Source organism: Oncorhynchus kisutch, linkage group LG28, assembly GCF_002021735.2.
Source record: "Oncorhynchus kisutch isolate 150728-3 linkage group LG28, Okis_V2, whole genome shotgun sequence".
NCBI classification, from domain to species: domain Eukaryota; kingdom Metazoa; phylum Chordata; class Actinopteri; order Salmoniformes; family Salmonidae; genus Oncorhynchus; species Oncorhynchus kisutch.
The window spans coordinates 9726364-9752345 of NC_034201.2; the positions used below are offsets into that span (position 1 = coordinate 9726364).

Consider the following 25982-nt stretch of genomic DNA (forward strand, 5'->3'; position numbering starts at 1 on the left):
GGAATATGGGACTGTGAGAATGGAGAATCCGAGGCGAGGGGACTGTGACAGAGACATTTACCAGATCATTTTCACATGGCTGTAAGTATGTGAACTCCTTTTCTTTTCACCTTACATGCAAAGCAAATCAAACCAAATCATAGTGGCTAGCCAGTGTATTTCTCCACGGTGCTTCACTGTATGCCCTTGCCCTGCTCTGATCTCAAACACTAATTAGCTGCCAAACGGAGGCCTGCTCTTACTGCAGGGGGAGGCACTTTGGGTTGCCATGACACAGTCCTCATGGCAGGCTGAGAGGTGAAGCCGTGGGTCTCCATAAACGAGGAGAGAGAGGAGGGGGAACAATGTGCCGCACGTTCTGATATTGGAGTGTGGGGTAAACTGATTAGAAGAAACATATGCTGGCTGACCTCTTTACATGAAAGGCACTAGGTAGTGAGATTCATGTTTTTCAATGGCTCCATTTATCCAATTAGTCATGTTTCCAGAACGGTTAGTCACAGTTTAAAGAGCTAGTGGCCGGGTGTCATCCACAAGATCAGCTGTGGTGAAACCTGTCAAATATCAAAGCTGTATGATTGACACACAGATACATTTGTAGGTGTGTTAGTGACTCATGTTTGTGTGGGTCTGTGCATTAAAGTTGCATATGCTAGCTGTAACAACAAACAAAATGTCTTTGCCAATTCTTCTGCATAATTTGAAGTCAAACTGTTATACTACTAGCCTACAATAATACAGTATGTGTCAGCAGACCATAATATACTTCATTTTCTTGGTGTTTCTTGAGCTTCAGTTACCGTTTGAAAGTTTTAGGCCTAGATTGGGAAATGTTTTCTCCAACTGGAGGTTTGACTGTTTTCATTATTTACCTCGACATTGCTTTGGAGGGCTGAGCACAACTTTTCTGTTACTATCATTTCCCCGAAGCGTGAATAGGCTGCCATTTCTTTCTAGTCTACCAACTCAATTTGTCAGAGCTCATGTTTCATTCTGCTCCATCAGAGAGGAAGCAGGATCTCACCCTTCCTAAGTCTCCATAGCGATGTTGGCAGGATCAGCTGTGCTTTGCACCTGATACGTCTGCCCCACAAAAAGTGTTGACAAAGCCAGACACCTTGCCAAAGTTAGCAAGAGCTCAATAAGCAATAATGTCTTAAAACTTGGCTGGCTTAAATTTTCTGCAAGGCACGTTCAATATTCCGACGCGAGAGATGCAACTGCAACATTTCTTTGTATCACTCCGTCCCTGGAGGTGAACAGCCTCACTTTCTCCAAGTTAATTCCTTTCCAAGTTTGCTGGCGCTAATCTGTAATTAATTAGGTGGTTTTGCGGTGGCCAAGTTAATTACAGGTCAATCCTGTGATCCAAGAACAGTTTTAAACCCAAATGAATCACTGTCCAAGACTCAACAGAGCCAACATGGGCACCAAGCTGCTTTTTACACTTCGCTGTGTGAACCACAACTTCTCAAAGATGAACTTTTTCTACCCTCCCCTGGCACGCCAATTTACTGAATGCATCTGATGATGTGAACAAAAGCAGCTCCACAAATGCGTACGCTGCCGCTGCTGAACACTTGTTTTGATGTAGCGTCATAATTTAAACAACAGCACTCCAAACTGTCGGAATGGTTCAGTTACTTGTTAAGTGCATTTCGGGGTTAAGGAGATAGGGGAAGTCACTCAGCGAATACGGTTAAGGAGATAGGGGAAGTCACTCAGCGAATACGGTTAAGGAGATAGGGGAAGTCACTCAGCGAATACGGTTAAGGAGATAGGGGAAGTCACTCAGCGAATACGGTTAAGGAGATAGGGGAAGTCACTCAGCGAATACGGTTAAGGAGATAGGGGAAGTCACTCAGCGAATCCGGTTAAGGAGATAGGGGAAGTCACTCAGCGAATACGGTTAAGGAGATAGGGGAAGTCATTCAACGAATCCGGTTAAGGAGATAGGGGAAGTCACTCAGCGAATACGGTTAAGGAGATAGGGGAAGTCATTCAACGAATCCGGTTAAGGAGATAGGGGAAGTCACTCAGCGAATACGGTTAAGGAGATAGGGGAAGTCATTCAACGAATACGGTTAAGGAGATAGGGGAAGTCATTCAACGAATACGGTTAAGGAGATAGGGGAAGTCACTCAGCGAATACGGTTAAGGAGATAGGGGAAGTCACTCAGCGAATACGGTTAAGGAGATAGGGGAAGTCACTCAGCGAATACGGTTAAGGAGATAGGGGAAGTCACTCAGCGAATACGGTTAAGGGGATGACACTCACCGAATACAGTGCGGGCGGGAACCGACTCTCTGTTTAGCCAGAAGGAGACCTGAGACAGGATGACAGTCATGATGCACGGGAGGTAGGTTTGAATCACAAAATAGCCAATTTTCCTTTTCAAATGGAAATACGTTGTCATCACTACATATTCTCCTGAGGGGGAAGAGAGAGAGGTAGAGAGAGAGGGGGAGAGAGAGAGAGATGCAGAGGACATGAATTATTAATACAGCTCATGTTCAGTCCAGATAAACACAAGCACCCTGCTGAAATATTCAGAACCATATTTATGAAAGTAAATACAGTTGAATACATGCTAGCACAGCACTGGGAACCTTTTAATACAGTGGCATGCATGCTAGCAAAGGGAAGCCGAGTGTCTGTTTGTGAGTGGATGTTAACTGATCGCTTGTGTACCACAGTGTCTGGATGTTAACGGCCTCGTCAAAAACCAGGCTTCCTGGGGAAGTCCATGGTAGAAAAATAGCTAAATAGGGGTAGGAACCTATGTATGCCGATTTTGTATATAGAGCACACTTCTGGCAAAACATAATTACGTTTTCCTCCAGGTTTTCTGCCATCTTCTGCAACGTTACAAACTATCATAGGTAACAAATCTCTGCAAAATGTCTCCTACCCGGTTTGAAAACAGTAACGAACATTACACGCAGCACCAACGGCTATGTGGGGGAGGGTTCTTGTAATGCAACATCCAATCAAAATCTTGCCTCTGGGAGCCAGCAGACCATTCAAACTATTTTAGCTAATAGAAGATTGTCCAGACCTCCAACTGAACGACGTATGGCCACGCGAGACTAGGTTATTAAAGGCAAAGATTGGTTTTCCCACCACTGTTGGTCCGGATTAGATCTGTTGCCCTTGGCAGCAGTAATACGCCGACAAAAAGAGCTAGTGTGTGTGTGATAGGGCTGAGAGTAGCACACCTACTGTACCTGTGTGGCTTTAGCTCCTTAGGAAGAGAAATATGTGATACAGTATGACAGGCTATTAAATATGTCATCTCACGACTACTGTGTTTTAAAAACATTGCCTTGATCCACAGCAACCAATGTGCTGAGAACCTTTCCTGGATGACAAATACACTCCTACAGTACATGCTGAGATGAGGTGACACATGGACACTATGCTTATTGACATGGTAAGACAGGAAAATTAAACAGCGCTAAAAGAACCGATATTCCCTATCCTGAAGCCTGTATGTCCAGTATGTACCACAAATACTGAGAAAATTCATTGTGGTATCTCAGATTGATCTCACATTCAGTGGTTGAAGGCAGTAACGTGAGTCAGTGATGTGTCACTAATGTGAGTCAGTATGAGGCGTCTCTGTGGTGTCACAGGGAATGTACACAAAGGACTGTTCCAACACAACCTACTCTATTGGGGCTATGTACAGGGTACAACCCTCCTCAGTCCCTATCGGCCTCACCCTGCCTGCCTCTATCACTGCAACCATGAAACCACAGTGACAGTAGTAAAACAAAGGGACCTAATGCATCACAGTGACTAAGTAGAGGTTAGTCATTATCTGTCTCTCACGGGGACCTGCCTTTTTGAAAGCAGGCCACTTAAATGACTTCTCTGATTTGAATAGCAGTCTGTGACTGGTAAAAACAGGTTGACACTTCTCTAAGAGGAGAGAGACAAAACTGTAAAAATTGTGGGTGTTGTAGATAAAGGGATTTCACAGCTGCTATGGAAATCAGAATAAGATCAAATGAATGGCTGATCAACTGTGCTGGCTGACAGAATTTCCTATAATTTAGTGCCAATTCAAATGGACTCCAGACCAGAGCTCAATCAGAGGAAAAGTGGAGTTCTCCCTCCTGCTCCAAGGCTCCTTATCTTTCTACTACTGTGGAATTGTTATCTTACCGCTGAACAAGTTGAACATTTTTGCTTTTGGCTACCATTTAAAATACTTGCTAAAACTGTGCAGATCAAATGTGTGTTCAATCTGAAATCAGGGTGCCTGTGTCTTCTTAGATTAAATACCATTTAAATTGGAGGCGCCACAAAGATCGGTTCTCTTCATCTACCCTGAATTTTCAAATTTTGTTCACAGACGAAGTGTTGAATAACAGGACAGTTTGTCAGTCTCTCTCCACCAGCCTATAAGAAAGCCACTGCATTCAGTGATCAGCGGGCCCCTCCTTCCCCCAAACTCAGCAAGTCTTCCTTTCAGTGGTGAGACCTCACTGACCCCAATAACACTAGCAGAGACCAATCGATGAGGCAGCCACTTGCACAGCAACTCAGATAAATGACTTAACAAAAAGACACAAATGGAATCTGTAAGTATATGCCAACGGTGTACAAAGGAAAATGGAAAAGGGAGAGAAATTAATTCATCCAAATTGTCATGTACGCCAGCAGCTGAAAAGAGAGACTTTCTTGAGAAATTCAAAGCAGATGTTCCATTAGTTATAACCTTTGTTCTGGTGTTGTCTCAGTGTCAATGCCTTGATCATATGGCATAATAGAACCTGTGCTGGAACTGCATGTTACTTTGAAAAGTGGCAGATAGGTTGTAAGTGTACCTGTGCTGGAACTCATGGATTCTTTCCCAATATCGTGGCCTAGTAGATCATACTGGTTTAGCCTTGAACCATCCTTCGCTACGACTACAGAATCTTCATCTCCTTTGGTCCAGATATAGACAACTTCGTTGTTGGTATACGCATCTGAGAGAGAAAGAGAGAGAGAGCGAGAGGGAAAGAGCAAGGGTAGGGAGGGGAGGGGAAGGGGGTGCAGATGGACAGATATACACACACACGGGTAGAAGCAGAGACAAAGAATGACAGTACTAAATGGCAGTTTCCAATGAGTGAACAACACTCTTTTCCATAATTCAGCAGTGCTACCATTGGCTGATTCTGATGATGGCATCAAACAAAGATTATAGGAAGGGGGGGGGGGGGGGGTATTGATCTGAATAAATGCATATCAATGAGAGTTTAATAAAAGCAGGCAGTGTTTTGATTAGTTTATAAATTTGGCACCTTGAACTCAAGGTACATCCGCATGAGGAATAATGTCATAAATAGGCTTTGAAATCCACAAGGTCAAATTTAGGGAAAGGAGGTTAAAAAGCACACGCACACACACACATTACAGTAGAAGAGACCCCCAGCTGAGCCCAATAACATAATTCATACATCAGCCTGAGGTTTGCTAATTACATTTTGATAGCCACAGAGAAGTTAAAGTTTTATTCTCATGGGAGACTATTAATTATAATAATTCATCTACTTGTATGTGTCTTCATCTATTACAATTGTAATTGGTAATGAAAGGTATTATTTTGTCATCGTGTGTGTCCTCTATGGCTCTGTCTGTTTGTAAAGGAGCTACTCGGTGTGGTGAGACTCCTAGCTTCGCTCAGCAGAGAAGGTCAACTATGTCAAACACTTCCATTGTTATTCAAGGCTTTGAAATCTTTCACTACAATCTTTCACTTCTCTCTGGATGCACAGTACATGCAGAATGTCATGGCTGCATAATGTCAAGAATACAAGTCTCCATAACCAGTTGCAAGGATAATGCAGCATACCTAAATATCGCTGCTCAATACAATCCTAAAGAAAACAACATGACGAGGGCGCCATGACAGGAAACTATAGAAATTGAAATGAGTAAAACTGCATGTAAATGTTGTAGTTACATCTGCATGGCAACGTGTCTGGCTCTGAGATCCACTTCATGCAGAGTATAGCGTCATATATCTTCAGCCAAATTATATTTTTTGATTCTGGAGAGACAAAACAAACCCGATGTTCAGAATGTGAAAATATGAAAGGTTCAGAGCTCGAAGGGAGGGAGAATAAAAGGTATGTACACTGAACAAAAAGATAAATGCAACATGTAAAGTGTTGGTCCCATGTTTCATGAGCTGAAATAAAAGATCCCAGAAATGTTCCATATGCACAAAAAGCTTATTTCTCTAAAATGTTGTGCAGAAATGTGTTTACATCCCTGTTAGTGAGCATTTCTACATTGTCAAGATAATCCATCCACCTGACAGGTGTGGTATATCAATTAGCTAATTAAAAAATCACGATCATTACACAGGAGCACCTTGTTCTGGGAACAATAAAGGGCCACTCTAAAATGTGCACTTTTGTCACACAACACAACACGATGTCTCAAGTTTTGAGAGAGAGTGCAATTGGCATGCTGACTGCAGGAATGTCCACCAGAGCTTTTGCCATATAATTTAATGGTTATTTCTGTACCATAAGCTGCCTCCAACATCGTTTTAGAGAATTTGGCAGTACGTCCGACCATGTGTATGGACTTGTGTGGGCGAGCGGTTTGCTGACGTCAGTGTTCTGAACAGAGTGCCCCACAGTGGCGGTGGGGTTATGGTATGGGCAGGCATAAGCTACGGATAACGAACATAATTGCATTTTATCGATGGCAATTTAAATGCACAGAGATACCATGATGGGATCCTGAGGCCCATTGTCATGCCATTCATACGCCGCCATCACCTCATGTTTCAACATGATAATACACAGCCCCAAGTCGCAAGGATCTGTACACAATTCCAGGAAGCTGAAAATGTCACAGTTCTTCCATGGCCTGCATACTCACCAGACATGTCACCCATTGAGCATGTCTGGGATTCTCTGGATCAACGTGTACGACAGCCATTGAAGAGGAGTGGGACAACATTCCACAGGCCACAATCAACAGCCTGGTCAACTCTATGCGAAGGAGATGTGTCACGCTGCATGAGGCAAATGGTGGTCACACCAGATACTGACTGGTTTTCTGATCCACCTCTGTACCTTATTTTTAAGGTATTTGTGGCCAACAGATGCATATCTGTATTCCCAGTCATGTGAAATCCATAGATTAGGACCTAATTAATTTAAATTGACTAATTAATCTGAAGAGATTAACTGCTTCTCTTCTAGTTTTTATGAGAAATATTGCTGTGATGAAAATTCCAGATTGTCTGCATAATCAAATAACATTCAGCTCAGACACCCATACATACCCCACAAGACATGCCACCAGGGGTCTCTTCAGACACCCATACATACCCCGCAAGACATGCCACCAGGGGTCTCTTCAGACACCCATACATACCCCACAAGACATGCCACCAGGGGTCTCTTCAGACACCCATACATACCCCACAAGACATGCCACCAGGGGTCTCTTCAGACACCCATACATACCCCACAAGACATGCCACCAGGGGTCTCTTCAGACACCCATACATACACCACAAGACATGCCACCAGGGGTCTCTTCAGACACCCATACATACCCCACAAGACATGCCACCAGGGGTCTCTTCAGACACCCATACATACCCCACAAGACATGCCACCAGGGGTCTCTTCAGACACCCATACATACCCCACAAGACATGCCACCAGGGGTCTCTTCAGACACCCATACATACACCACAAGACATGCAACCAGGGGTCTCTTCAGACACCCATACATACCCCACAAGACATGCCACCAGGGGTCTCTTCACAGTCCCCAAATCCAAAACAAATTCAAGGCAATGCTCAGTATTATACAGAGCCTTGATCGCATATCAACTGTAACTCAGTAAAATCTTTGAAATTGTGGCATGTTGTGTTTCTATTTTTGTTCAGTATACATTATGTTTGTGATTGCTGTGGCATTTGCAATGAAAAGAAATAAAATGTCAGGCACTGGTCCTGTCACATCTTGATTACTGTCTGGTAATATGGTCAAGTGCAGCAATGCGAGACCTAGCAAAGCTGTTGCTGGTTCAAAACAGAGCAGCATCTTTGCCCTTAACTGCACCTACAGAACTAACATCAACAACATGCACCCCAGTCTTTCCTGGTTGAAGAAAGATTAACTGCTTCTCTTTTAGTTTTTATGAGAAAAATGACTGTGACAAAAATTCCAGATTGTCTGCATGATCAAATAACATTCAGCTCAGACACCCATACATACCCCACAAGACATGCCACCAGGGGTCTCTTCAGACACCCATACATACCCCAAAAGACATGCAACCAGGGGTCTCTTCAGACACCCATACATACCCCACAAGACATGCCACCAGGGGTCTCTTCACAGTCCCAAAGTCCCAAAAAATTCAAGGCAATGCTCAGTATTATATTATAGCCATGATCGCATGGAACTCCTTCCATCTCCAATTACTCAAGCATCAGCTTAAATACCTTTTTAAAAACTGATTAAACAACATCTCATAGAAAGTCAGGGACTGTGAGGGGACACAGAAACACACGCACACACAGAAACACACATTTTTTCTTGTATTTTTTTGTATTAGGGCTGTCCCCGACTAAAATCTTGATCGACCGAGAGTCATCCTGTTCTTTCGAATATGTTTAAACGTATTGTTCCATATATAGACACACACAACCCTAAGCAGACACAACAACTACATATGCACTGAGCATGTCTGATGCTTTAACCCTTGTGTAGTCTTGGCATTCTATATACTCCCCTTGTCCTAAGGGTAAAAAATGACATGCCTTCACTAAACACCTAAAATAAAGCAGCTTAATTGAATTTTAAAACCCAAATCTAGTTTGCATGAAGAAACAACCTGTCATTCATCACAAACTTTGTGAATATCTGTGTTTTCCCTCTTCAACATGCAGGAAGACTGCATTTAATTAGTGGACGCCACTCATTTTAATTACAACACACCTTTCATAATTGTACTAAAGTAGAGGTTTATTATTATTGCTGAAGGTACTGCATAGGTTTAAACGTACATTTTTAGCAAGAAATAGCACTTGTATAGCCTAAGAAAGTAGCAGAAATGTGCAGAAAATAGTTGTGAATGCATTTTATTGAAGGGAAACAAGTCTTGAACTTTTTTGGCAACATAGTGATATATTCTTATACACTGTACAATGAGGAATTCAACTACAAAATACTAGTCTTCTTCCATTTTTTTTAACCATTGCCCCCACCCATAAGGTGTATAAATATCAACAATAAGAAATAATACAATAGAATAATACAATTAGATAGATACAAAACAAAAACGTGAAAAACATAAATCAATCAACTCTAATTATCACATGCAGGACAGTATGCAAGTGTGTGTGCATGGACTTTGCAGATGTATTTCTCACATGTGCAGCACATAGTATTTGTTTTACAGTCCTTCTTTGGGGGGTAGAATTGGCATCTCCTCCTCTTGCCTGCTCCAGATGCAGCCTCAAGTGGATCAGGACAAGATTCAGCCCCCTGAATAGCTTTCTCAAGCGCTACAGAGGCTGCTGTGCAGGGGAGGTGCTCCCTTCTTTGGATGTGTGGGGTTACAAGTGCCTTTCCCATCTGCTCCAGGAACACCCTCCTCTTGTTCCGCTTATCAGGCATCCAGGTACAGTTGAAGTCGGAAGTTTACATACACTTAGGTTGGAGTCATTAAAACTCGTTTTTCAACCACTCCACAAATTTCGTGTTAACTAACTCTAGTTTTGGCAAGACGGTTAGGACATCTACTTTGTGCATGACACAAGTAATTTTTACAACAATTGTTTACAGACAGATTATTTCACTTATCATTCACTGTATCACAATTCCAGTGGGCCAGAAGTTTACATACACTAAGTTGACTGTGCTTTTAAATAGTTTACTAAATTCCAGAAAATTATGTTATTGCTTTAGAAGCTTCTGATAGGCTAAGTTAGATAATTTGAGTCAATTGGAGGTGTACCTGTGGATGTATTTCAAGGCCTACCTTCAAACTCAGTGCCTCTTTGCTTGACATCATGGGAAAATCTAAATAAATCAGCCAAGACCTCAGAAAAAAAATGTAGACCTCCACATGTCGGGTTCATCCTTGGGAGCAATTTCCAAACGCCTGAAGGTACCACATTCATCTGTACAAACAGAATGTAAGTATAAACACCATGGGACCATGCGGCCATCATACCGCTGAGGATGGAGATGCATTCTGTCTCCTAGAGATGAACGTACCTTGGTGTGAAAAGTATCTATATCCACAGTAAAACAAGTCCTATATCGACATAACCTGAAAGGCCACTCAGCAAGGAAGAAGCCACTGCTCCAAAACCACCATAAAAAAGCCAGACTATGGTTTGCAACTGCACATGGGGACAAAGATCATACATTTTGGAGAAATGTTCTCTGGTCTGATGAAACAAAAATAGAACTGTTGGCCATAATGACCATCGTTATGTTTGGAGGAAAAAGGGAGAGGCTTGCAAGCCGAAGAACACCATCCCAACTGTGAAGCACGGGGGTGGCAGCATCATGTTTTGGTGGTGTTTTGCTGCAGGAGGGACTGGTGCACTTCACAAAATAGATGGCTTCATGAGGAAGGAAGATTATGTGGATATATTGAAGCAACATCTCAAGACATCAGTCAGAAAGTTAAAGCTTGGTCACAAACGGGTCTTCCAAATGGACAATGACCTCAAGCGAACTTCCAAAGTTGTGGCAAAATGGCTGAAGGACATAAAAAGCCAAGGTATTGGAGTGGCCATCACAAAGCCCTGACCTCAATCCTATAGAATATTTGTGGGCAGAACTAAAAAAGCGTGTATGAGCAAAGAGGCCTACAAACCTGACTCAGCTCTGTCAGGAGGAATGGGCCAACATTCACCCAACTTATTGTGGGAAGCTTGTGAAAGGCTACCAGAAACGTTTGACCCAAGTTAAACAATTTAAAGGTAATGCTACCGAATATTAATTGAGTGTATGTAAACTTCTGATCCACTGGGAATGTGATGAAAGAAAAAAAAGCAGAAATAAATCATTCCCTCTACTGTTATTCTGACATTTCACATTCTTAAAATAACGTGGTGATCCTAACTGACCTAAAACAGGGAATTGTTACTCGGATTAAATGTCAGGAATTGTGAAAAACTGAGTTTAAATGTATTTGGCGAAGGTGTATGTAAACTTCCAACTTCAACTGTAGGGTTGATCTTGTTCCATATCACGAAGGCATTGTATGAGGACACATCAATTATGTTATGGAAGATGACCAGGGGCCAGGGGTCATCCTTCTGCAGCTGTAAGTTCCAATCACCTTGTCTCCTTTGTTGTGGTTGTAGTCCAGGATGATGGCTGGCTTCCTGTCCTCACGATCACTGATCTCAGCCGTTTTGTGCAGTGTGCTCAGGAGGACCACATTCTTGTTCCTCTTTGGCAGGTAAGAAACTAGAGTGGTGGTGGGGATGAAGGCAAACTTATGAGAAGGCCTCTCTCCCCCTTGTTGCGAGGAGTGCAGGGAGCTCAGGCTTGTTCTTTCTAACTGTGCCAACCATGGTGATCTTCCTCTTCAGTAGCTGCTGACTGAGTTCATAATAGGTGAAGAAATTGCCACACGTGACATTGTGCCCCCTCGGTCCATCTGTCACATCAAGCACAACCCGCATCCCCTGGTTCTTCTCCGGGCCTCCACTGGACTTGCATCTTCCAAGCGTAGCTGGATTGTCACAGGCAACCCATATCTTGATGCCATACTTTCCGGCAGTATATGCCCAGCAAGCCAGCAAAGGACAGCGACCTTTTGACAAAAGAGATAACTGTCAGTAATTAGTATCAGTGTCACAGAAAACAAATCACATAAATCAAGGATATTACAGCAATACATAATAAAATTAACAGTGAAAATCACTTATATTACAGATATGAAAATAATAATGTACCTCTGAATGGAACCAGTTGCTCATCCACTGTTACTTCAGGCCCAGGTTTGCTGAGGTGTGATAGACACTCCACCCACTTCACCCAGACCTCTCTTATGGCCGCCAGTTTGTCTCTCACATGTCTTGCAGGTCTTGACTCACGGGTTGTCAAATCATAGCATTCTTGAGAAAGTATGAAAGACTTTCAATGGCATCGTGGCATGGAAAAATCACCCTTCCGCTCTCCTCATCCCAGAGACTACATGTAGCCTCGCCTCAGGATGTCAGGGATTTCCTCCTCTTCTTCCGAAGAGGAGAGGCGAAAAGGATCAGAGGACCAATATGCGGCGTGATAAGTGTCCATGGTTCTTTTAATACGTAAATGTACACATGAACAACTGACTACAAAAACAAGAAACGTGTGGAAACCTAAACACTCCTATCTGGTGCAAAACACAGAGACAGGAACAATCACCCACAAACACACAGTGACACCCAGGCTACCTAAGTATGATTCTCAATCAGAGACAACTAATGACACCTGCCTCTGATTGAGAACCATACTAGGCCGAAACATAGAAATACCCAAATCATAGAAAAACAAACATAGACTGCCCACCCCAACTCACGCCCTGACCATACTAAATAATGACAAAACAAAGGAAATAAAGGTCAGAACGTGACACAGGACCTATACACACCCGCTAAGATTAGCAGCCCTATGTAGGCACGCAGGTCAAACTCATCCATCCTTTTCCAGTTGTCTCCATATTTTACGGAAACCCTCCAAATTTGTTATCTCCAGGAGGATTTTTTCATTGGCTGGTGTGATGAACATGTATAATGTTGAGGCGATGTCCTGGGCATGGGCAACTTCATGTCTTGTGGGCCCTGGGATCATCCTAATGACATTTTGTGCTGCCATTTAGCCCTGGATGTTATATGGTGACAAGGACCATGTTATTTTGCTGTTCTTTGATAAAAATGTCTCTCTTTCAGCTTAGGGAATTTCTTCTTCATCTGAAGATGATGCATTATGCTCTGGGTTGTATTGTTCCCTGTCTTCTTCTTCAGATACCTCCTCCTCTTCTAAATAATTGTTCTCTTGTTCCTCCTGGATATCTGAAAAAAATCAGATCTACGACCTGTTGGGCACTGAAATGTGCACTCATGGCTTCAGCAAAGAGAGAACTGGGGGCCTGTCATCTGCAGCACCTTTATAGCCTCTGACTGCATTCCCCATTAGTAAACAATGCTTTCAAGAAATGTTTATTTTGTCTGAAATGTTGTTTATTTAGTCAGAAATTGTTTTTATTCTGTGAACTTGAGTCGTGTGGGGTCATGGTGGGGAGATTCTGCACATGCACAAGACAGTTTTAGTTTTGTCTGAGTTCAATCAGTAGCACACATAATCTCAATTTCTCATTGTGTGTGTGTGTGTGTATGTGTATATATGTGTGTGTGTGTCTGTGTGTGTGTCTTTGTGGTTTTTGTGTTGTGGAAATGATTTTGTAACTGTTGGGTCAAAAATGACCCTAAGACAATCTTTGTACCCTGGTGGTGTACAGCTTTCATGGAAATATGATTCTAATGTTAAGGTCACTCTAGGAAAAGTAATCCCATTTCAAATTGAAAAAATATAATGTAGGCTTTTTTCTCTGCTGTTAAACATAGTGGCGGGTCATTGATGACCCTAAAGACAACACAAGGGTTAAGCACACTGTTCGATTAAATAATTAAGACAAACAAATGACTCAAGAAAGAGCCCGATGGTCACACTGTGTTAAAAAGCAAGTGCCTGTGTGGCTGGCACACTTGTCTCTCTCTCCTCCCTACTGCAGTGAAAAGGTACCACAACAAGTGTTGATTGTGCTGTCCGTGCTGAAGCTCCCACATTATTACAGCCATTTAGTTTCTTATTGGTTTCTGACTGAAATGTTCTGTTACCAAAATCCCTCAATTGTTTAGGAAGAACATTCCCTATTCCCTCAACACTTGCTCTCTTTACGTGAAACATGTAAGCATCGCATGCATGTGACCAATAGGGCCTGACCTATAGCCTAATCACATAAATAATGTCCGAACACAATAATGTCAACAGCAAAATGGATAAGCAGGATGTGAAAAAAGAAACTCAAAATGGGCGAATGTTTACTGGTTGCTCAGGAGGTAAAGGGGAAGTCAGTTGTGGAAACTACTGGAAATCCAGAAAAAGGAGGGTATACTGTAGGAGCAAGCAATGAGTATTATGTGTGCCCAACAGTTTCTGTTAGATTACAAAACTATATTTTTTCTGACCATTTGGAACAGTGTAAACAACAATTGCATGCATTCCTGAATTGCGGTTTATTTATAGTTTAGGCTAATTATTCAAAGCTTTGTTATTTAATTTCAAAACTAAAATGCTTGATTGCATTTCAAACCATGAAAGTCTCATATGCTGTGTGATGGCATGAACGAATGAATGATTGATTGATACAGTAGCCTATATAATGAAATATTTTTATTTTTTTACCTTTATTTAACTAGGCAAGTCAGTTAGGAACAAATTCTTATTTTCAATAACAGCCTAGGAACAGTGGGTTAACTGCCTGTTCAGGAGCAGAACAACAGATTTGTACCTTGGGGATTTGAACTTGTAACCTTTCGGTTACTAGTCCAACACTCTAACCACTAGGCTACCCTGCCGCCCCAAATATAGGCCTAAGGAAGGTATGGTATTAAGACAAAACAGGATGCGCTCTTAGGCCTACAGCTCGATGGCAGTGATAGAAGGATACTATACAAAGCCCACTAATGATAATGACATTACTTATTATTATAATGATCATAATAATAATTGTAATAATATCAGTAAGAAGGAGACCAAGAAAAAGGGAGGGTATAGGAGCAGGAGCAAGAGGTACGGGCATAGTATGTGTGACAAACAGGTGCTGCTAGATACTTTTTCTGCCTGTTTGGAACAGAGTAAACAACATTGAATAATTTTAAGTAACACCAGTCTGTTCTAAATGAAGAAAAGTATAAAGCCTTTATTACAGCATAGCAAAGATTAAAAACAGCCAAATCTGTGCAGTTGCTTTGTCTGACATTTTGCCGTTGCATGAGGCTTGGTGCTCACAGAATCAGTAGGCTATTAAACAAACACTCAAACAGGCAACAGAAGCAAGATCTGTTTTATTCATGTAGATATATATTGATGATTTATAAAGTCAGGCACATTTAACAGTTAGTCTATTGATTTGAGACCGAATTAAGTTGGGGTTTGCTTTCTTAGACAATTAGGCTAAAGTCTATTCGCACGGGACTAATATTACTAGAGAATGTTGGTTATGTAATTATTACCCCAGAATATCCGTTATTCCAGAGGATGATTCAGAGGGGATTCGTTTGTTCCAAACTGGCCCCTGTAGTTCTTTCTTTTTTCTATAATTTGACAGTTAAGATGTAAGCCTGGAGGTTTTTTCTAGGCGTGAATATATTTCAACAAGTCCAGGCTATAACAGGGCTACACTGATAATTCGAGCTTGGTTCCCAAGTTTCTAAACCATACCAAACCATATTTGCTATAGTGTCGCCATAATATTTTAATTGAGGAAGTGTGATCATAATCATTAGGATATTCAGATGTGAGCTAAACAGTGCACTTGCACTTGAGATGCATTTTAAGGCTTTGCATGCGAAAGTGAACTTCATCATTTCCAAACGTTTAGGTCAGTTGTATGCTGCTTTGCGATCTATTAACAGATAGTTTGGCCCACTCTTCCTGAGAAAACTGCTCCAGCTGTCTCAGGTTTGATGGGTGCATTCTCCAAACTGCAAGTTTCAGTTCTTTCCATTGATGTTCGATTCAGATCAGGTCTCATAGAAGGCCACTTCAGAATAGTCCAATGTTTTGTTCTTATCCATTCTTGGTTGCTTTTAGCTGTGTGTTTTGGGTCATTATCCCATTGGAGGACCCATGACCTGTAACTGAGATAGAACTTTCTGACACTGGGCAGTACGTTTCACTCCAGAATGCCTTCATAGTCTTGAGATTTCATTGTGCCCTGCACAGATTCAAGGCACCCTGTGCCAGGTGCAGCAAAGCAGCCCCAGAACAGAACCCAACCTCCTCCATGTTTCACTGTAGGTATGGTGTTCTTTTCTTTGAAATCTTAATTTTTTCCTCTGTGAACATAGAGCCGATGTGACTTGCTAAAAAGCTCCAGTTTTGACTCATCTGTCCAAAGGACATTCTCCCAGAAGGATTGTGGCTTGTCAATATGCATTTTAGCAAATTCCAGTCTAGCTTTTATGTTTCTCTTTCAAAAGTGGAGTCCCCCTGGGTCTTCTTCCATGGAGCCCACTTTCGCTCAAAAAGAGACGAATGGTCCGATCAGAAACTGACGTGCCTTCACCTTGGAGTTCCGCTTGTGTCTCTTTGGCAGTTATCCTTGGTTCTTTTTCTACCATTCACACTATCCTTCTGTTCAATCTGGGGTTGATTTTCCTCTTGCGGCCGCACCCAGGGAGGTTGGCTAGAGTTCCTTGGACCTTAAACTTCTTAATAATATTTGCAACTGTTGTCACAGGAACATCAAGCTGCTTGGGGATGGTCTTGTAGCCTTTACCATTACCATGCTTGTCTATTATTGTCTTTCTGATCTCCTCAGACAAATCTCTCCTTTGCTTTCTGTAGTCCAAGTTCAGTGTGGTGCACACCATGATACCAAACAGCTCAGTGACTACTTTACTCTGGTCCATGTTCAGTGTGGTGCACACAATGATACCAAACAGCACAGTGACTACTTTACTCTGGTCCGTGTTCAGTGTGGTGCACACAATGATACCAAACAGCACAGTGACTACTTTACTCTGGTCCGTGTTCAGTGTGGTGCACACAATGATACCAAACAGCACAGTGACTACTTTACTCTGGTCCGGTGTTCAGTGTGGTGCACACAATGATACCAAACAGCACAGTGACTACTTTACTCTGGTCCGTGTTCAGTGTGGTGCACACAATGATACCAAACAGCACAGTGACTACTTTACTCTGGTCCGTGTTCAGTGTGGTGCACACAATGATACCAAACAGCACAGTGACTACTTTGCTCCATTTAAATAGACTGAATGACTGATTACAAGATTGGAGGCATATGTGATACTAATTAAAGAAACAAATTCGTTTGAAATATCACCATAATCCAATTATTTATTATCTTTTCTAAAAGGGTACCAACAAATATGTCCAGGCCATTTAGAATATCTTTGTAGAATAAGCAATAATGAATCTCTTTTCACAGCTTCTTTGCTCTATTCTATGACATACCAAAGGCATGCAAGTATACATGATAAAATAGCTTTTCATTTCACGACTTTTCAGGAGGAATGAAGCATTATTTCAATGAGTTGTAAGGGTACCAACACATTTGAGCAAGTCTGTAATTACATTACCGGACCACCCCCAGTAAAACTAATCCCATTTGAAGAGGGCTTAAGGCAAGGGCTGTTTCCTTGTCTCTGCTGCCTCTGCTGCATTGTTCTCACTCTCAGTATGCTGGTTCATTTTGCTATTATGCACATAGCAACACAGGGAAAGGCGCCAATCCTACAGTGAAATTCTTATTTTTACATAATATAACCATATAGAATATCAGTATCACATGTCTAACAGCGATGGACTGTGCCACCCCCGTGGCCTCCGTAATGGATTAGTCCAAAGAGACAGGTACGAATCAGACAGGTGTCTTATGCACCATGAAAAAAATACAAAAAAATGTGGCTGCTTGACTAAATAAATCTCAGTCAACCAACAGCCTATCGACCAAACAATTGACCAGTCAACTAAATGGGGTCAGCCCTAGTGTGTATAATTTCTTTGTTGTATAATTTGTATATCGTTGTTTTTAAAATGTCTGTGTTACTGTCCATGTCTACCAGTATATCAGTGTTTTGTTACTTGTCATGTTTTGTGTTTCTTCTGGACACTAGGAAGAGTAGCTGCTGCTTCCGCTAAAGCTAATTGGGATCCAAATAAAATAAAATGTATAATAGCGGTGAGTGGGGCGAGCAAGTGCTGTAACACGGCAGGCCTCAACAAAGGCCGCTAATTACATGCCAACCATGTGCCGTTGCGCTAAGGAGACGATTGTTCTTGGGCTTTGCAGCGGATTTCCATTGACATACAGTTGAAGTCGGAAGTTTACATGCACCTTAGCCAAATACAATTAAACTCAGTTTTTCACAATTCCTGACATTTAATCCGAGTAAAAAATGCCTGTTTTAGGTCAGTTAGGATCACCACTTTATTTTAAGAATGTGAAATGTCAGAATAATAGTAGAGAGAATTTTTTTTTCAGCATTTCTTTCTTTCATCACATTCGCAGTGGGTCAGAAGTTTACATACACTCAATTAGTAATTGGTAGCAATGCCTAACTTGGGTCAAACGTTTCAGGTAGCCTTCCACAAGCATCCCACAATAAATTGGGTGAATTTTGACCCATTCCTCCTGACAGAGCTGGTGTAACTGAGTCAGGTTTGTAGGCCTCCCTGCTCGCACATGCTTTTTCAGTTCTGCCCACAATTGTTCTATGGGTTTGAGGTCAGGGCTTTGTGATGGCCACTCCAATACCTTGACTTTACTGTCCTTAAGCCATTTTGCCACAACTTTGGAAGTATGCTTGGGGTCATTGTCCATTTGGAAGACCCATTTGCGACCAAGCTTTAACTTCCTGACTGATGTCCTGAGATGTTGCTTCAATATATCCTCATAATGTTCCCCCCTCATGATACCATCTATTTTGTGAAGTGCACCAGTCCCTCCTGCAGCAAAGCACCCCCACAACATGATGCTGCCACCCCTGTGCTTCATGGTTGGGATGGTGTTCTTCAGCTTGCAAGCCTCCACTTTTTTCCTCCAAACATAACGATGGTCATTATAGCCAAACATTTCTTCAAATAGTATATCTTTGTCCCCATGTGCAGTTGCAAACAGTAGTCTGGCTTTTTATGGCAGGTCTAGAGCAGTGGCTTCTTCCTTGCTGAGTGGCCTTTAGCCAGAGTTTTTGCTAAAACCTTTGGTCTGAATTAAGGATAGATATTGGTCTGTATGACCCTACCTCTTCTGGATCTTTACCCTTCTTATGTATAACTGTAATGAACGCTTCGTCCAAAGTAGAAGGGAGAGCTCCATCCTCATTGGCCTGAACCAACATTTTGTGCAGGTAGGGAGAGAGCATGTTGCTGAATGTTTTATAGAATTCACCAGGGTATCCATCTGGGCCCGGGGTCTTGCCACTCTTTAGAGATTTAATTGTTTCTCAAATTTCTTCAAGAGATATTTCCTTATTCAGGAAGTTAGAATCTTCCTGGTCCAGGGCAGGAAGATTACAGTCCTCCAAAACATTTTGCATAATTAACGGGTTAGGATCCGCTTTAGATGTATATAGAGTCTCATAAAACTGACGGAATCTGTCATTGATGTCTTTGCGGGAAGAGAGTAATACCCCAGATGCAGATTTAACTTTGTGAATCATTCGGTCACGCACATTTTTTCGAAGTTGTCTGGCGAGTAATTTGTGTGGTTTGTCACCAAACTCAAAATATTTTTGCTTGGCATAGAGAAAAGATTTAGCAATTTTATCTGAGAGAATCTGATTATATTCAAATTTTAAAGAGGTAATTTTTTTATGTTTCTCCATAAATGGATGGCTAGCATTCTCCTTATCCAGTAAGTGAATTTGTCCCTCCAGTTCTTCCAGTTTTGCTCTGTTTTGCCTACTCCTGTCAGCCTGAAAGGAGATGATACAGCCTCTCAGATAAGCCTTCAGTGTTTCCCACAATAATGCTGGGGAAGTCTCTGTGTTGTCGTTGGTATCAAATAAAAATGTAATTTGGTCTTTAAGATGTTCACAGAACATTGGTTCTGTGAGAAGCTGAGGATTCAACCTCCAGACCCTCTCGTTTGGTACGATATCACCCAATCTCAGGGAGAAGGTGAGTGGACTGTGGTCCTTGATTATAATATCATGATACTTCACATTATAGGTATAGGGGAGTAAATTAGCATCAACCAAAAAGTAGTCAATTTGAGTATAAACATTGTGAACATGAGAGTAAAAGGAGTATTCCCTACCGGTAGGGTTAGCGATCCTCCATATATCAAATAAGTTTAAAAAAATGTATGTAGGTTTTCAAGAATTCGCTTGAATAGGAGGTAGGGGTTCGCCGGGTAGAGGATCTATCCAAATATTGGTCTAGCACACAGTTAAGGTCCCCTCCAATGACCAGGTTAGTATGGGAGATATCTGGAATCAGGGCATGGACTCTTTTGAAAAAAGAGTGGTCATCAATGTTTGGCCCATAGATATTTAGTAGAGTTACTGACGTAGAGTGGATCTCTCCTATTATGATCACATAACGACCCTCTTTATCCGCAATAGTGGTTTTACAGTGGGGCAAAAAAGTGTTTGAGGTTGTGGACAGGTGTCTTTTATACTGATAACAAGTTCAAACAGGTGCCATTAATACAGGTAACGAGTGGAGGACAGAGGAGCCTCTTAAAGAAGGTCTGTGAGAGCCAGAAATCTTGCTTGTTTGTAGGTGACCAAATACTTATTTTCCACCATAATTTGCAATTAAATTTAAAAAAAATCCTACAATGTGATTTTCTGGATATATTTTTTTTCTCATTTTCTCTGTCATAGTTGAAGTGTACCTATGATGAAAATTACAGGCCTCTCTCATATTTTTAAGTAGGAGAACTTGCACAATTGGTGGATGACTAAATACTTTTTTGCCCCACTGTATGTAGAAAGGGAATTCCTTTCCGTACCAGAATCGCTGTGCCTCTTGTTTTGGCAGAGAAGTTAGAGTGATACACTTGCCCCACCCACCTACAATTAAGTCTGCTATGAGAATGATTTTTCAGATGGGTTTCTTGCAAAAATATAATATCAGACGAGAGTGTTTTCAAGTGGGCTAGGAACTTGCCTCTCTTAATTGGTTCGTTTAAACCCTTGACATTCCAGGAAGTGAGTGTAAGCCCCGCCCTCCTCTCGTTTGTCGTTCCTATGGTGGCCTGCATAACATGTAACTCACTAAAAAGGTAAGAAGGCGCACCAAACCATCACGATCAGCATATGTAGCACCTACACCCGAGCAGTATCCAACCAACCCCTCCCCCCTTGCAAGCACCTTTACTTCCCACCCTGTTCCCCTACTTTCCCCAACACTTACCTCCCCATCAACCCACATTTAACAGGCATACACAAATAGGAGAGAAAAAAAGGGAAAATAAAAATAATAAACATTGTCTGGCCGATGCCAAAAAAGCACGGTCCGACCTCGAACAAGAGGTAAAACAAAAATAAAATCCCAACTATACGTTCACCTCTCACTATCCGAGAACTTCTACTAACATATGAACTGAGGAGGCTCCCGCGAATAAAGTGTTCAATAAGCATTGAATAAACCTAAATAGAATAAGTTGCAACTTAAACATATTGCGCACTTAAGGGCCATCTTGGGTCAATCCCTGAGTTAATAAGCAACATATAGCATCACAAGATTATATTGCTAAGCAATGCTGGTCTAAACACTAACCATCAGCAACCGACATATACAGCAGTATATTTACATATTGTGTGTTAGGAGAACGGAACAAGGATTTTGCTAAATTAAACGTACCCCCCCCAATCAACAACAAAAAATAAAATAAAATAAAAAAAAATATATATTTTTTAAAGATTAAGATGTTAAAGATAAATTTTTAAAGATTAATTTAGAGAAATCCATACATATACACACACACACACATATACAAAAAAAAGACATATATAAAAATATATATTTAAAAAATATACACACACACACACACACACACACACACACACACACACACACACACACACACACACACACACACACACACACATTTATACCCCAGAATAATAATCTCCACTAATTTAAAATATACACACACACACACACACACACACACACACACACACACACACACACACACACACACACACACACACACACACACACACACACACACACACACACACACACACACACACACACACATTTATACCCCAGAATAATAATCTCCACTAATTTAAAATATACACACACATAATACTAAAATGCTAAGAGAAAATAATAATAAAGTACAAATAATAATTATGTGTACTCACACCTACACAGACACAAGCACTACAGAGGGCTGCTGGGACTCTAGTAATAATAATTATGTGTACTCACACCTACACAGACACAAGCACTACAGAGGGCTGCTGGGACTCTAGTAATAATAATTATGTGTACTCACACCTACACAGACACAAGCACTACAGAGGGCTGCTGGGACTCTAGTAATAATAATTATGTGTACTCACACCTACACAGACACAAGCACTACAGAGGGCTGGTGGGACTCTAGTAATAATAATTATGTGTACTCACACCTACACAGACACAAGCACTACAGAGGGCTGCTGGGACTCTAGTAATAATAATTATGTGTACTCACACCTACACAGACACAAGCACTACAGAGGGCTAGTGGGAATCTAGTAATAATAATTATGTGTACTCACACCTACACAGACACAAGCACTACAGAGGGCTAGTGGGAATCTAGTAATAATAATTATGTGTACTCACACCTACACAGACACAAGCACTACAGAGGGCTAGTGGGAATCTAGTCGGGAGAGCGGCCCACGGCTAGACAAAGGCAGAACGGCACAAAACATCAACTTGCTAACCAGGTGTCTGCGTCTGCCCCTTCCCAACCATCACCCCCAGTCCCCTGCAAGCAATAAATAACGAAACAAAACAATCCTCATAGACACGGAAGGGGTGCCCTTTATGTAACAGGTTGCCCTTGGTCTTGAAACTGTGACAACAGATGATTACTGGGCGAGGACGTTGGCCCAGTCCAGGCACTGGGACAAGGGAGCGATGTGCACGGTCCAGCTGGGGATCCGAATCCAAAACATCCGATCCCATTGCATCCTTCAATAGCTTAGCAATGAAGTCGGTGGGGCGAGACCCCGCCTCCACCCCCTCTGCCAGACCAACAACGCAAAGGTTATTACGTCTGGATCGGCCCTCCAAGTCGACCACTTTCACAGAAAGCCTCAGCACACTATCCAGCAATGACGTGCATAGCTTCTCTAACTCGTCGATCAGACCAGCGTTGAATTCAGAAGCCTTCTCAAGGTCCACAATACTCTGGCCCTGCGAAGCGATCGTTTGAATGATGCTCTCGATTTCGGTGTCCAGTTCAGCAATAGTAGCCTTAAGATCCCCAGCTAAAGCAACACGTAGCTCCCCCAAAGCCCGGGTAAGTTCTGTGAGTGTCACGTAGTTGCCTGTGCCTTCCGCCATGTCTGTCTCGTTGTTTAGTGGGGAGTAGGCCTCCGCTGTGGATTTATTGTCCTTTGGTCGCTTATTACTCTGCATTTTCACATAGAAAGTTACAATATTGTATTAGAAATAAACGTTTGTTGAAAAAAGTGCCATAAAGTAGGTTAAGTTAGATTATTTCGCAAAAAAGTTGCAGGAGCCACTCACACACAGCCGTTCACTCCAACATGATAGCTCCGCCCTCAGAACTATAGTTTGTTAACAAGAAATTTGTGGATTGGTTGAAAAATGAGGTTTAATGACTCCAACCTAAGTGTATGTATACTTACGACTTCAACTGTGTAGTGTCACGTTCTGACCATCGTTCGTATGTGTTTTCCTTGTTTTAGTGTTGGTCAGGACGTGAGCTGGGTGGGCATTCTATGTTGGATGTCCTGTTTGTCTATTTCTATGTCTGGCCTGATATGGTTCTCAATCAGAGGCAGGTGTTAGTCATTGTCTCTGATTGGGAACCATATTTAGGTAGCCTGGGTTTCACTGTGTGTTTGTTACCACAACGCATATTGGTCCTCTGATCCTTTTCGCCTCTCCTCTTCGGAAGAAGAGGAGGAAATCCCTGACAGAATCACCCACCACAACAGGACCAAGCGGCGTGGTAACGGGCAACAGCAGCAAAAAGAGGAGTGGACATGGGAGTACGGTTTGGACTGCAAGAGTATGGACTATACTTCTTGGGAGGAGATAGACAGGTGGGCGGTCGACCCAGGGAGAGTGCCGGAGCCCGCCTGGGATTCAATGGAGCAGTGCGCTGAAGGTTATCGGAGAATGGAGTTGGCGAAGCAAGCATGGCGGCGCGGACGGAAGCCCGAGAGTCAGCCCCAAAAATGTCTTGCGGGGGGGGGGGGGGGCTCACAGGGAGTATAGCTACGCCAGGTAGGAGACCTGCGCAAACTCCCTGTGCTTACCGGGGGGCTAGTGAGACCGGGCAGGCACCGTGTTATGCTTTGGAGCGTCCCCAGTGCGGGTGCATAGCCCGGTGTGGTACATTCCAGCTCCGCATATCGGCCGGGCTACAGTGAGCGTCGAGCCAAGTGCCATGAAGCCGGCGCTACACATCTGGTCCCCAGTGCGTCTCCTTGGGCCGGCTTACATGGCACCAGCCTTGCGCACGGTGTCCCCGGTTCGCCTGCATAGCCCAGTGTGGGCTATTCCACCTCGCCGCACTGGCAGGGCGATCGGGACCATTCAACCGGGTAAGGTTGGGCAGGCTCGGTGCTCAAGAGCTCCAGTGCACCTGCACGGTCCGGTTTATCCAGTACCACCTCCACGCATCAGCCCTCCGGTGGCAGCTCTCCGCACCAGGCTTCCTGTGCGTGTTCTTGGCCCAGTACCACCAGTGCCAGCACCACGCATCAGGACTACAGTGCGCCTCGCCTGTCCAGCGCTGCCAGAGCCTTCCTCCTCTCCAGCGCTGCCGGAGTCTCCCGCCTATCTAGCGCTGCCAGAGCCTTCCTCCTCTCCAGCGCTGCCGGAGTCTCCCACCTGTTTAGCGTTGCCAGAGCCTTCCGCCTCTACAGCGCTGCCAGAGTCTCCCGCCTGTTCAGAACTGCCAGTCTGCATAGAACTGCCAGTCTGCAAGGAACTGCCAGTCTACAAGGAGCTGCCAGTCTGCAAGGAGCTGCCAGAGCTGCCAGTCTGCAGGATGCCGCCAGAGCTGCCAGTCTGCAAGGAGCCGCCAGAGCTGCCAGTCTGCAAGGAGCCGCCAGAGCTGCCAGTCTGTATGGAGCAGCCAGAGCCGCCAGTCAGCATGGAGCAGCCAGAGCCGCCAGTCAGCATGGAGCAGCCAGAGCCGCCAGTCAGCATGGAGCAGCCAGAGCCGTCAGTCAGCATGGAGCAGCCAGAACCGTCAGTCAGCATGGAGCAGCCAGAGTCGCCAGTCAGCATGGAGCGGCCAGTCAGCATGGAGCAGCCAGAGCAGCCAGTCAGCATGGAGCAGTCAGAGCTGCCAGTCAGCATGGAGCAGCCGGAGCTGTCAGTCAGCCAGGATCTTCCAGATCCGCTATTCAGCCAGGATCCGCCATTCAGCCTGGATCCGCCAGTCAGCCAGGATCTGCCAGAGCCACCAGCCAGCCAGGATCTGCCAGAGCCTGCTACCTGCCTGAGCTTCCTCTCAGTGCTGAGCTTCCTCTCAGTGCTGAGCCTCCCCTCAGTCCCGAGCTTCCCCTCAGTCCCGAGCTTCCCCTCAGTCCCGAGCTTCCCCTCAGTCCCGAGCTACCCCTCAGTCCTGAGCTACCTCAGTCCGGAGCTGCCCCTCAGTCCAGTGGGGCCCGTTGTTAGGTTTCCTAGGCCAAGGTTAGCGGCGAGGGTCGCCACTCAAGGGACGCTAAGGAGGTGGACTAAGACAATTATGGAGTGGGGTCCACGTCCAGTGCCAGAGCCGCCACCGCGGACAGATGCCCACCCAGACCCTCCCCTATAGGTTTAGGTTGTGCGTTCGGAGTCCGCACCTTGGGGGGGAGGGTTCTGTCACGTTCTGACCATCGTTCGTATGTGTTTTCCTTGTTTTAGTGTTGGTCAGGACGTGAGCTGGGTGGGCATTCTATGTTGGATGTCTTGTTTGTCTATTTCTATGTCTGCCCTGATATGGTTCTCAATCAGAGGCAGGTGTTAGTCTTTGTCTCTG

At 43.4% G+C, this 25982-nt stretch overlaps 1 protein-coding gene across 1 annotated transcript in view; it reads right to left on the reverse strand.

Moving 5' to 3' along the window:
* Positions 1-25982, reverse strand: part of LOC109873138 (gamma-aminobutyric acid receptor subunit alpha-3-like) — a 160485-nt gene that overhangs the window by 15994 nt on the left and 118509 nt on the right. Inside the window, exons 7-8 of the mRNA XM_031808572.1 lie at positions 4837-4980; positions 2279-2431 (exon numbers count right to left, since the gene is read on the reverse strand). Coding sequence (XP_031664432.1) covers positions 2279-2431; positions 4837-4980 — 297 coding nt within the window. The remainder of the gene's footprint in view (positions 1-2278; positions 2432-4836; positions 4981-25982) is intronic.